This window comes from Mercenaria mercenaria, chromosome 5 (genome assembly GCF_021730395.1).
Source record: "Mercenaria mercenaria strain notata chromosome 5, MADL_Memer_1, whole genome shotgun sequence".
Classification (NCBI taxonomy): domain Eukaryota; kingdom Metazoa; phylum Mollusca; class Bivalvia; order Venerida; family Veneridae; genus Mercenaria; species Mercenaria mercenaria.
The window spans coordinates 26,967,310-26,982,028 of NC_069365.1; the positions used below are offsets into that span (position 1 = coordinate 26,967,310).

A 14,719-nucleotide genomic window follows, 5' to 3' on the forward strand; every position below is an offset into this window, starting at 1 on the left:
ACGATAAATAGTCGTTGTTTATATTTTTTGTTATCCGCTTGATATAACAAGCGTTTTTATCATTTTGAACCTGTTTGTTGTTAAAACTTTCTGAATATAAGTACAAACATATACTAAATATTAGGAATATAATACTTGTGCTACGCTTTATTTAAGAAGAAAATGCTTAAAAGAAATGAAACAATATTAAGTATGTCAAAAAGCGCTGACTCTCTCGTTTTCATAACTGTTGTTGCTTTGGCCTTGGTTGTCTGAAAATAATGAAAACATGTCTGTACTGAAAAACACAGTGTTATGTTTCTCTTTAATCTAAATGTTATCCAAAATCTTGCTTTAATTCTTTCTGATAAAAAAGAGTTAAAATACGTATTCGGCCATTCTTAAATGCTCGAAGTGTTCGTTATCTTGAAAAAAAAGGCTGAGGCGCGAACTGGTGTATTATAATGCCAGATATAGCGTCAAATTGCCGCATAACGTTGGTTCATTTCCACTCTTATTAATGAAGGCAAAAATGATTTCTGTCGTATTAGTTAAATAGGTATGTTAAATGAAAATAAACAAACGCCATATGGTGTTTGTCGTCTGATTTAACCACGATTCATCGTTCAGACACTTGAATATTTGTGAGCTTTTGAAATCTTAACCGTGGTGGCCTAAATCAGAAAACACAATATAATTTAATTAAAAACGAAAATAAGCATGCAGTTGTTCCTACTGACATACGTATGTACTGACATACCGAATACTTTAACAAATAGCTTTAAATGTCGGTCAGTGTAAATATTATAGATTTTTTTTTGTATTAATTTCTAAAAAGTTCGTTACTCTATAAGTATCGATCTGAAACGCCGATATGTGACAAGCTGACGTGTAATTTCATCTCGAATGTGTAATTTAAATGAGTAACGTCTAATGTAAAAAAAACGTTGACATACATTATATATATGTTAAAATTAGTATGTAATGTATATAAAATGATTATGAGCTTGACATGAACTAGTGCTTTCGTGAAATAGTGGGGTATTCCAAACGTCGCACAATGTTTACGCTGCAAAACTCGAAATAAATCTAAAACCCTGGCAAGGTCGCACATACCATTCAGGTTGTCTAATGTGTCATATTCTGTTCCAGTCTGTGCTGCAGTGATTTCTGGTGTTGCGTAATCATGTTTGCTATCCTTACTGTAAAATTAACGTATTGGTAGGTTAATGCTAGGCTAAATACCTGGGAATGATATGAATAAATCTGAAATTGACAAATTTGTCCTCTAAAAATATTTTATGGGTGAAAACATTTACTGAGTTTTAAACTATGCATGAGAGTAAGATCAAGATAATCGATTATGTAAAAAAATAAAAATGTCATAAATATGTCCGTACCTGTTTCTCTTTCTAGACCTGAATATGATTATACTAACTGCTACGGCCACAACAATAACTGCTGCAGAACCACCAACTGCCCCTCCTATTATTTTGGTAGCACTATGCTCGCTACCGATGTGAACTGTTTGGTTTTGCGTTTTCATAATGTCGACTGTAAAACAAACAAATGTATAGATGACTATGTAATTTACTTTATAATTTAAAAACTACTGCTTTTTTCCTTATTTACTATTTGATATGTGTTTTGTTTATAGCAAAATGCAAATTCTGAATTGCAAAATGTCGTTAATTGTTACCTGATAACGAGCTGTTAAGATACAAATTAACTTTATCATTCCGTCTTCTACGCACTGTGCAATAAGTGGACAGTTGACATATTTGATGCGACATCACCATAACGATATGAACTTTTACTCCTAGAAACTGTGTTTTTAGAATCACTGCAATCTCTTTCATTTCACTCGAATTCGTCAAGTTTTGATTTATCAACTGCATATATATTGTAAATTAGAATATAGAAACTGATTGTGTAAAAAGTAAATATGTTGCAAAAGATGAAATAAAGCACACTTGTTTCCTGTTTTCCTATTTGCTAAAGGAAAATTATGTCACATTTTAGGGCATAAGTTTAGTGTATGAAAACTGGAACCAACTTGATATATATAAAATGTGTAAAACGTATTCTATTTTCTGTTGTTCACGGTGTATACCCATATCGGATCCCTCTCTGTAGAAAATGAGAAAACGGATCCCTCTCTGTTCGCACACAGGACACTCTCTTTGCTAAACAATGAGCTCAAACGTCAGTGAGCTCAGAAAATCAAAATTTTTGTCCTAGACACATTTTTGTGCATAAAAACATATGGCCCACGGAATGGCGCAGATATATACCGTTGCTTTTCTAATGTTACATTTGTTTTATCATTTCACACAAGTCCAAACGAAGATGAAATATAGCTGGAGGTACTGGCTTGGATGAACAGTGCGATGCTTATGAAACGTACATACGACTTTCCTTGAATATAGCAAATATCTAGTACCTAAGATCTGAAGCCATTGATCTCATCTTATTTGTAAATACACAATATGTGGATTTTTTTATCATATTTCCTTAAAAACGTTCTACTTTCGATTTCGTTAATGAACGGGATCCCTCTCAGTCGGCTCAATTTTGCCTCACAGGATCCCTCTTGACTCTCTGTACACGGCACGGGAACACTCTAGGACACAATTATTTTTCTATCGGCACAGGTGCCCTCTCAATTTAACTTCAGTGTTAGAGTATAAAATGGTGTTCGTATTTAATTAAAAACAAAACAATAATTATTGGTTGTTAGCTATGCACAAGTTTTGCAGCGAAAATAGATTGTAAGACTTTAGGGGCGCAATATTCTTCCGCTAAAGAACGAGTGCATATGTATCGATGTAAAAATGATAACCTTTTTATTACATACGCATACCATTTGATGTTACTGAATAAGATTGACAATACTAAAGTAAATAAAAAAGTTAATGCCACGACACACATTCAATTACGTCACGCATCCGATATGGAAGTCAGGCGTCAGTGTATGGAAAAATATCAATGTTTTCGGTACAGACTTGTGTGCCCGGGCGGACGGGGGTTTGTTATGATAAGTACAGATGTGTCGCTGAACCTTTTCAGACTAGCTATGCATGAATGGCATTTCCTTGTATCAAATCAAATTATATAAATTCGTGTTTAAAAGTTATTTGTGTATCACTAAGATATCTACGGAAGAGCATTAGTGCCAGGTGCGTTTTTTAATAACTCGAAATTTCGACTTACGTAACTCGAAATTAACTTGAAATTTCGAATTACTATCTTGCCCTTTTATCAGCAAAATTTGAACGTCCGTCCGTCAGTCAAAGACCAAAAATGTAATGGACGACTTTTGACTCTTCAAAGTGGAATCATCTATATACTCATCCTTTCATTTAGGTATGTCTATATTTCATTGACATATGGGCTCAAACTTAGTAACTCGAAATTTCAAGATACTTAGCTCGAAATTTCGAGAAAGTAACTCGAAATTTCGACTTTAAGTTAGTAACGCGAAATCTCACCATAGTAACTCGCAATTTTGACTTAATAACTCGAAATTTCGAGATAAGTAACTCGAAATTTCGTGTTAATAAATGACATACACCTGGCACTAATGCTTTTCGTAGGTATCAGTAAATTTGTTAATAAAATTTATTTTCAATTTAAAAGCATACTAAGGAAAGTAAAAACACCACGATCTAAACCCTTAGCAACAGATCGTCGCTTGATTTCCACAACGCCATAGGTCAATTTTGGTCAAGTAGGAGTGTTAGGTATTATTGTTTTTGTCTTGCCGAGCTCTATCATAATATTCTGATTGTTTCCTTGTGGAACGTATATAACTAGAGTAAATCGCATTTCCACAAAGCCCTAAATCGTTGGAAACACTATAGGTAATTTCCACAAAGCCACATATTGATACGCCAATGATATTGTCATATCACATCACGTGACAACAATACGAGAAACATGGCGAAGTTTCAACTAAATAGTTACATACTTTGAAACAGACTTTGCAAATGATTTATTGCAAATAGTGAATATTTACTTGCTATTTATCGCTTTTTACAATTTCATAAATTAGTGATGTATATCATTTGTGCTGAAAGAGCGCAACTTTTTCTGCAAACTCAATGTTAATGTGTGTTACATTTTCGAATGGTTTTGTTTCGAATACTTGATTGTACTTTCAGTGTAAGACTAGTGTTTTACTGTTTTTATTAGTGGTATATATAGTGTATATATAGAGAATCAATAGCGTCCAATAAACGGTCAGTTCTCACTTTTGATCAATAACTTTTATGGGTTTAATGACTAATAAATTTCAGAATTCATACCGAACCATTATATTTACCAAAGGGAATACCTACTGGAATGTTTGTCAGCGGCTGAGATGTATGATATATGTTGTTCAATGCCAAAAGAATGGATTAAATCTGCTGAAAAAGAACGTTCAAAAACATATCAAATAGAATTCAATATACATGTACCTATGAAAGACAAATGTGACACTTGTGTAAGATGGTTGATGACTTCGAGCATATAGATGAAAGCATTAGACAAAGTTATGAACAATCCTTACAGGACAAAATCGATAAAAAGAGTGAGCAAGAGGCTTGTAGAAATAATACAAACAGTTTGGTTATATGTTTTTTATGTAGATAATGTCCTTTCTGTTACTAAGGGCAAACGTTTAAGACTTTTTCAGCAAAACAAATTAAACATGTACAATCTGACAGATCTTAATTTAAGGAATAATTTTAAATATCTGAATTATCTATAGTTTCATACTATCGATGTTTTTTTTGTTCTGAAATTAATCAAAAGATACATAATAATGTTTTTAAAAAAATCTAATTCTGGTAATGGTGAAATTTATAGGCCTAAAGTCTGTAGACTGGTATGCCGCGTCATTTTGGTTTCAATTTTCATTATAAATATGCTGAGATGGAAGTTATTTCTTGAATGTTAGTTTAGCATGTAACAGTGGTTACACTGAATATTGACAGTCATTCAATAGTTTTGCTTCAGTATCGGTTGTTGAATTTTTGTAAGGAGATCATTTCGGAGTATTGTATTATAGAAAGTTGTTCAATAGTTCTTTGTAAGAAGTAATGCTTGAAAGTTACTGAATAGGGCTTTTTCAGTTTTCATTAAGATTTTGACATGACTCTGTGTGAATATTCATCACAGTAATGTTTTGTCTTTTTCAGTCAGTGTTAAACAACGAAAAAGACAGTTTGCAAGGCAGTTTTACCTATTTTTGAAAGTTCTTTTCATTCCACAACGACCTAACACGAAGTTGCATTTTGGAATTAACTTTCAGTACTATAATATTCATTTTCATGTGATTTTTTAAAATCATTTTTTTTAATTTTCCTAAAATTCTATCCTATCAACTCTTTTGAAATGTTTTTACATAAGTCTGATGAATAGAAACTAAACAAGTTATGAAATTTTCAGTTTTTTTACCAAATAGTTGGAAAGTTTTTGATACTTAAAGTTTTGATCTGCATTTCCCAAAATTTGCAAAAGTGGCACTTGGTGCATTGTGGAAACAATGCGATGAGATGTTCTTTCCAATAAGAATACCATCTCAAAATTCTAACATTGAAGTTGAGGGTGCCGGTGCCGATAGAAAAAATTGTCGAAGAGGGAGGGTTCCCGTGCCGGGTGCAGAGAGTCAAGAGGGATCCTGTGAGGAAAAATTTTGCACCGACTGAGAGGGTTCCCGTGCATCAACGAAATCGAACGTAGGGCGTCTTTTAGGAAACATGATGAAAATATCCACATAAAGTGTGTTTACAAGTAAGATGGGATCAACGACTTCACATCTAAGGTACCAGATATTTGCTATATTCAAGAAAAGTCGTACTTAAGTTTCATAAACATCGCACGATATTCATCCAAGCAAGTACCCTCCGTCTACATTCCATCTTCGTTTGGGCTTGTGTGAACTGATAAAACAAATGTAACGATAAAAAAGCAATGGTATATAGCTACGTCATGCCGTGGGCCATATGTTTTTATGCACAAAAAAGTTTTTAGGGCGAAAAAATTGATTTTCCGAGCTCACTGACGTTGGAATTCATTGTTTAACACAGAGAGTGTCCAGTGCGCGAACAGAGAGGGATCGTTTTCCTCATTTTCCACAGAAAGGGATCCGAAATGGGTATACACCGTGTTGTTGCTTTTTTCATTTTGTGATGTTTTGGCAATTTTAACCAAGACGGTAAATGGAGCCTTTTATTAGGCTGTATCCACATTGAATTTTCTGTTTTGAAAAATTATTTTTCTCAGTTATACATTGAGGAACAACTATATACATGTAACAATTTTGTAAATGTTGATTCTACTTATAAGTCAAATGACTCGTTTGGCATTTAAGGCATTTAAAAACAAATTGTTTTGACCCACCTACATCGCTACTTTGCAAATTAACAGAAGTCAATTATATACAAATAACAACCTTCACCTTTACAGAATATAAGTATTTCCAAAGCTTGAGTTGGCGACTAGATGCTTAAAGTTAGCAAAATCTGCAATGCTATATACAGTGTCGGTAACCCGTGTACAAATAACAATAACAGGTCTTTACCTTCATTACAGTGTGAACCAGTGTATCCGGATCGACATTTTCCACGGCATATTCCATGATTATTGGTACATGTTCCCTCCGCACAGAAACACTTCTCAGTGCATTTATCTCCAAAGGTATCTTGTGGACATTCTTGAAAATTAAATTGACTTTGCTTAACATCTTGCAAGCAAAATGGAAAAATGTAAAATTAAAGACAAATAAAATTAAGCACATATTACAATACTTTGCAAATATTAATGATTATTTGCTGTTGTATTACCGATTATTTACCATTTACTGCAAAATACTATGCTATGTATTACCGATACGATACGTTGCCATGATAAACGATACCGATATAAATTTTATGTGAGGGCAAGAAGATTATCACTTATTGACTGCGAATAGGTATATATATTGTCACAACCTTTCTGTTGGTGCATACGATGAAGTATTTCTAAATGGTTAACGTATACTAGGAAAATGACAAAATATGTCTGTTAAAATGCATCAATTACTTCTCTGTAATAAAAAGTACGCACGTACACTACCATTCAGATTTTATTGATGCTTAACCCTAAGACTAGTGTCAAGCGTTACTGCTAAACATAACTGACTCAGGCTATTTGTGATATATTGGACACCTGCCAGAATAAAATGCAGATATTATCTGATATCGAAGTATTTGACAGGTTAAAATGGCATATATTGTGCAAAGATTTACTCAATTTCTTTTTTCTTACGTTTATTGCATGCTAATCCAATCCACCCTGTTTTGCAGATAGGTGACTGGCAATGACCTGTTACTGCATCACATGGCCGGTCATCTGCACAGTGGCAACTTTGTGAGCATTCGTCCCCGAAATGTCCGATCTGGCATTCTGAAGAATGTGTGAACAGTTATATAAGTTATATAACGTTCTAATAATGTTTTAGTTGCATTTGATTTAATACAGTTTTTAGCTCACCCGTCACGTAGTGAAAGATGAGCTTTTGTGATTGCCTTTCGACCGGTGTCCGTCGTCCACAATTCATAAAACTTGCACATAACTTTTATTTGCGTAATGTCTCAGTTCCTTTCGAAAGTAGATCCCATCATGGAGTCCGGAGTTATGGCCTTTTAAAGGGCCAAAACCTGCTACTTTGACTTTCGCAGCCGTATAGAGACTTCATTTATGATTTGATTTAAAACAAACTCGAAATATATGTTTTACAACAATCAGTCTTGGATTCCATGATACATTTGTTAGATCCAATCATAGGGTCCAGAGTTACGACACCTGATTGACCCCTGAGAGAGCCAAAATTTGTTAAGTTTTACCTTGTGAACTTGATAGAAGTGACATTTTAGATTCGATTTTAACCACACAATAAGGGTTCGGTTCCTTTCGAAACCGGCTAGATTCCTTCACGACGTCTAGAGTTACTGCCCCTGAAATAGGCAGAATTTTCTATTTTGGCCTTTTCAGCCCTATAGAGGTTTCATTTATGCTTCGATTTGATACAAAGAATGTTTACCCTGATGTAAAAGTCAGAAACTGGGTCATGTCGAGTCAAATCTAGGTTACCTTGTCAAATCAAAAGATAACAGAGGCCACATTTATGATCTTACCTTTATGAAATTTAGTCAGAATGTCTATCGTAATTTTCCTAGGCCAAGTTGAACGTTGGATTATATGGGGTCAAAACTAGGTCTGAACGCACCAGGTCAAATCAAAGAAAAAGCTTGTTAACACTTTGAGGCCACATTTATGACCATTTCTTCGTGAAACTTGGTCAGAATGTGTATCTTGATGAGATATAGGGTCATCATGTCTTTTTTGTTCAATTTATAAACACAAACATGATCACAATATGCCAAATATCAGTTATAGGTTGCGCTGAACTCCTTCTTGGGTAAATATTCAATCAACGTGACTATCCGTTGGAAAATATTTCGCACGTTTAGATAAATGCAAAATATCTGCGTTTTTTATTTTTGCTTTCAAAAGCGTATTTAAGTTTTTTTTTATTTAGACAGTATTTATCATCAATATTTGACATAACCTACATAGTAAGATTCTAATGTTGAATATACAATACCTCCTTCGTAAACACGAACTTCACACAATGTTAATACACCGGGTCTTTGTATTCTGATATATCTGGTAACAATACTCGGAAATGTTAGTTCATGCTTGGTATCCGAATTCCTTCTTGCATTATTTCCGATTAATTTAAATGTCATAGTGTCATTAGAAAAGAATAGTTGGAAACCAGCCAGCTGTTGGTAATCTTTATCTGTATAATAACAAAATAAAAAATGACTTCAATAGGTCACTATTAGACAAAGTTTGATTATTATAAGTGATTAAAGTTACACACATCTATATATTTATTTATTTATTTGTTTATTTTTCAGGCAGCGTTATGTACCGACATGCCATTAACTATATAATTTCCAGTCTTCGCACCATATACATATATGGCTACCTTACTTTATTACCATATGCTTTGCCTACTAACACTGGAAGTACATGGTAAAACATTTACATTACTTTGTGTTATTTGTTATTTACAAGTTATAGAGTGATGTTTTACGGCATACTTCCCGAACTACTCTACAGGATAGTTAATATCTGAACAAAAATAAAAATAATTACAGTAAGCTGGTAAGGAATGCTGAGGTTTTGTCATAATTGACAAATGTAGTTTACCACATTCTTAAATCGAGTACAATGTTGTATGCTTATTATATTACAAAGTATGAAATCGATAATTTATGAGGGCAACGTTTCATGGAACGCAGAGGTTTCTAAGTTCATTCACTGATTTAACATATTTACATATTCGCCTTCCTTAAGGTTAAACGTACCCATTGATAATATTTTGTCATATATAGGATACATGAAAAATAGTAGTATATCGTCACCTTAGCGCAAAAGGTGAATAAGTCCTTTTAAAGTCAATTGAGTTATCCACCTTTTGTAATGAAGTGACGATATATTTACAGTATTTAAGAAACAATACGAGCTGTCAACTGAGGTCCCTTAATGGTTTGAGCTGTATTTGAATTAAGAGAAGAGACACGCTTTAATAATTAAAATACATAAGAAACGAATTACAAAATCAAAGGACGCAGACCCTACTAATTAGTGCAATAACGTCAGCCATTTACCAGGTTTTTATTGCATATTGATAATGAAATTATATCATATTCTATCATTGTTTGCCGTGAAAAACATTTCCATATGAGATATATTTTTGATTATTGTTTTTCGTAACAGAGAATTGACTTTATAGTTGTGGTGGGGTTATAGGAATGTACTTTGTTATCCGTCCGCCCGTCCGAGCCCACATTTGCATACTTAGGTGGTTATAAGAACAATAGGTAGGTGTACTTTTTCTTTGATGTCACTCATTGCGTAAGGTTTTTATGTGTGTTTGTTTTTCTTTTACGTGGCTTAAAGAACAATAGAGAGAACAAAAGAGTAGCCATATAAATACCCATATGTAGATATGTCCGTCCTTCCCTCCGTCCGTAACATTTGTGTCCGCTCTGTATCACATAAACCCCTTGAAGGACTTATATGAAACTTGGGTCAAATAATCACCTCATCTAGACGATATGCAGAACTCATGCAGAATTCAGCCAAGTCGGCTCAAGGTCAAAGTTTTGAGCCTTTGATTTTTGTCCGCTCTGTATCTCCTAAACCCCTTGAAGGATTTTCATGAAACTTGGGCCGAATGATAACCTCATCAAGACAATGAGCAGAACTTATGAGTTAACCATGTCGGCTCAAGGTCAAAGTCACAACTCTAGATCAAATCTTTGAGCATTCACTTTTGTGCCCGCTCTGTATCTCCTAAATCCCTTGAAGCATTTCATGAAACTTGGGTCAAATGATCACATCATCAAGACAATGTGCAGAGCTTTTAAGTCAGCCATGTCGGCTCAAGGTAAAGGGCACAACTCAATGTCAAAGGTTTTAGCCTTCCATTTTGAGTCCGCTCTTTATCTCCTTAATCACTTGAAGGACTCTCCATTTCAGACTGCCTTGTTGTACTAGGAATAGAAAAACATTTTAAAGAAATATAAGTCAGGCTTTAAACGATAGCTTAATTTACTCTAAAGATAATCTATATTAAGGTTTCTTTAAGACTCCAAAAGGGACATTTTCCTCCCCCAGAAAAGGCCACTTTTAGCATGCGCTTTGGCATCGAAAGGGCATTCGTTCAAGTGCGCGTACCAGCGTTATTCTATTTTCTCATTGCATCTGAGAATCATTTATGTTCCTCTTTCGAGGCTGAGGTATTATGTTCATGTATAGCAGAAGAGTGCCCAAAGCATATATAGCTATTGACAAGTCTACATAACTACATGTATTCGATAGATAAACTGACAAATGAAAAAAATTCAACTGCATTGGAATATCACGGTTACATAATTATATTTTAATGACTGTATACTGGCTATAAAATAAATACAATTTATATGTAACATCACAGCTATGTTGCAAATGATACATTAAACCTTAACTTAGTTGATTTTAAGACAGGCACAATTGTATTTACATAGTTGGCCGAAATTTAGATCACGTCATAAATGGGTACTGTCGCCGAACTTGGACTGACCCTATGTTTCCTTAATGACTTTCAGACATTGCTTAATAGCACTTATATTCATCGGCGATAATTTTCTCGATTGCACGAGATTCTTGTTATACAGGTCATTTCTGACGACAGTTTTATGTATGTCGTCACGTTTTAAAGTTTTTAACGATGCTATTTTCAATTTCACTCAAGTTAAATAATAAATGCGAATCATTCAAATCATTTAAGTGTAGATGTGTATGTAATAAAAAGATTATTAGATTTGCATTGAGAAATATTACCTCGTTCTTTCGCGGAAAAATACTGCGCTCCTAAAGTCGCACAAAATTTCCGAAGCAGAACCCATGCATATTTGAATATCATTTCTCGGTACAAATCTAATAAGCTATAAATATTGACCAACAAGCCATTCAACATGTGTATATTAGCGTATATATGTTCTCGTGTGTGACATTAAATACATAACCTTCTACTCTCTATTTACACTGTAATAGCGTGTGTTTATTTTCTAAACCGTTTGTATAAAGTCACATGACATCCAGTGCATTAGTGTTTTAATTAGATGACAAAAATAGTGTTACATAGTTTACATCAATAAAATATATCGTTTATGTGTTTGTCTTTCTGTTTCTTCAACATTGGGTGATACTCTTATTTCTATACCTGTCAACATGTAATTTAAGTTACTATACAAACCATTACGCCTGCTGTAAACTGTAATTTGGTTTACTGGGAATCGTTTACCCATATCTACCATCCACCAAGATGTTAGAGAGTTTTGTGTTCCGCTGCAGCAGTGACACACGTCAGGGTCTGGGCCTACATTTCCATCAATAGCGAGATCTGATGTCCAGTTATGAGCAGTTGATGACATGCTTGTATTGGCCTGTTCTGTCATAGTTCTTATGATATTCCTACCTACAAAGAAATATGTAGGTGTTTTTCTAAATGGTTTTGCTTTTGTTAAGACATAGTATGCTTTGACCAAATTACTACATTTTAGAGATATAGATGAATTTAGAGACTTATCCTAAGCTCTCTTTACACAAGGGAAACAATCTGTTTATAGAGTGAAAATATTGAGTGAACACCGTTTGATAATCATAATCCTGTCCGTGCTATACCAGTGCAACAGAAAACTAAGTTATCTCTGTTACCTGCTATACATGATAACACAGTCCTAATATATCAGTCTTGAAATCGTTTTCTTTGATTTTCGCATATTTCTAGATATTTTCCCATACTTTAAAAATATACTGGTAGCAGAGATCATTGTCTTTCCAGCAATTGGTTTCTCATCAAAGTTTACCTTGTGAAATTCTGTGGGTTTCAACATGTAAAAATATCGTCTGTTTATTGACAAGAAATTTCACCACAAAAATGTCACACTTTCACCAAAGGCAGTAAAAGTGCTGATCTTTGTAGTAATTGCTGCCAATTATGCATGATTTTTTTCGTTTCGTGTATAGAGGTAAAAAGTGCATGTTTTGCATGAGGTACTACATGTATGCACTTAGCCACCTAACCCTTCAATACAGTTTTAGCGGAGTTGTCTCTAATTTTTCGAGGTATATAACCTAGGATCTTTTTTTCAGCTCAAATAACTCGTTTATACAAAATGATATGTAGATTATTTTTAGACTGCGTACTTTGATGCAGTTAGCTACAATTATATCTAAAATAGATAGTGCCTACGTAACGTTTGTATTTTTAGTTACAATGCGTACTGGATGCGAGTCATTTGATTACTATTGCAGTGTGGTTCCCATTTAAGTGTATATTACAGAAGCATATCCATAGTGAATAGTTGCATGCGTCGAATTATCAATCAAGTGTATTTAAACCCAAGTTTTAGCTATGTATATTTATAAGTTTTGTCCATTCTTCCATGTATTGTATTGAATGTACACAAGTAGACCAAATACGGTTACACTATTTCATAGCCACATAAGTAGGTTGATATGATTTGTCAGTTTAAAATACTACTATTGTAACAAAAACAACAGTTCTTTGCCCTCCATTTGAAAAAAAGAACTGTAAGCACGAGATCGATATCAGTTGTATAAAATGAGAATGTTCAGAAATCAAGATATTTAGAGATTATAATATGCTGATATTGTTTATTTTCTCTAGATACTATTCAATATGATATGTAATATATATTTGCTATCAATGCTACAGGACATGAAAAATCGATTTCCGTTTTACTCTTAATTAGTCAGTCACAGTATATCGTATAGCGTTAATGGACGCCCACCGAATAGAATAATGAAAGCCAGGAACAAGTTTTAACAGGTCAAATAAATTGTAAAATATAATAATAAAATTTCGATTTAATTTCGATTCTGTAAGGCTACCCGATGGATACACTAGGTACCTTATCTTGGCCAGGACCTATACATCAACGTAAACTATTGTAATTATTGACTCGAAATTTCGACTTAATAACTCGAAATTTCGACATAGTAACTCGAATGTTCGAGATACATGACTCGAAATTTCGAGATATTTAAAACTATTAATATTAATAGATAACCTACACCTGGCATTAATGTCCTTCCGTACCACGGCGATAACTTCACAACAACAACAAAAGAAATTAATTTAATAAATGTTAAGATGTTAAGATTGAAAACTTCTAAAAATTATAGTAAAATATTAATGTATTAAACGTCGTTTTTGTAATAATGTACCAAATTATTTATTATGGCATTGAGGTTTTGAAAAATATTCAAGCTACATCGTTGTCCGGATGAGTCAAGTTATGAATATATTACATGTATAAATGAAAAAACTAACGGTTTTCCAGTGTATGAATTTATTTGCATTGTCAGTGGATAAATATTAACTGATTTTGATTGCTAATTACTAGCTCATTCAAATGATTGGGATTAAGATATTTCTATTGGCTCTGTGAAATTTCAATCAGAAATAGGAAACTAATGCATTTCCTTTCGGTGATTGTCTATAGGTGAATTCCCCAAGCGGCAAAATTGCCTCACTTGAACGCCGCGGCGTCCCATGACGTTAATTTGTACCTTTGAAACCCTTTTATATAAACATAATCAATTAATATAATTAAAATATGGTTCGACAGTACGAAATAGTGTTTGCTGGTGCAAAATTGATAGGAATATGGCTTTAAGTAAAGAATAAAATCAAACACCATTTCTGTAATCAAAACAAATATGGAGACTGAGATAAGTACCACATGGCTCACCGCCAAAAGCGTGAACTATAATGTATGTTTTCACTAAGGTAATCAAAACCAAACATTTTTGCCTGTCCTGAATGCCCTATAGTTGTACGAAATGGTGATAAATACAGAAGTTCTCTTTCACTGTAGCAGAAATAACTCATTTTCATTTTCTCGTTATTCATTTATCGCTCTTAGAAAATGGTCGTGGTGTGCAATTTATTCACAAATATCAAAAGAGCAAATTCACGCATTAATGTACACATCATTAAGTATACTGACGTTGGGTTTCGGTCTGAGTGGAAATACATATTTGAAAGAATGTTGATGTTGAAAGAACTATTATTTGCACTTCAGAATGCTCCGTTGGACGGTTTGGTAATTCATGTTTGAGTCAATGC

General features: G+C 33.7%; 1 protein-coding gene across 1 annotated transcript; it reads right to left on the minus strand.

Annotated features, from left to right (window-relative positions):
• Nucleotides 1-29: 29 nt before the first annotated feature.
• LOC123558225 (multiple epidermal growth factor-like domains protein 10) lies at nucleotides 30-12,039 on the minus strand. The gene is made up of 7 exons (XM_053544498.1): nucleotides 11,819-12,039; nucleotides 8,612-8,809; nucleotides 7,273-7,410; nucleotides 6,548-6,679; nucleotides 1,380-1,533; nucleotides 1,096-1,181; nucleotides 30-251 (listed from the first exon to the last, which is right to left on the minus strand). The coding sequence occupies exons 1-7, from the start codon at nucleotides 12,018-12,020 to the stop codon at nucleotides 196-198; spliced, it is 966 nt and encodes a 321-aa protein (XP_053400473.1). The 5' UTR covers nucleotides 12,021-12,039; the 3' UTR covers nucleotides 30-195.
• Nucleotides 12,040-14,719: the final 2,680 nt, after the last annotated feature.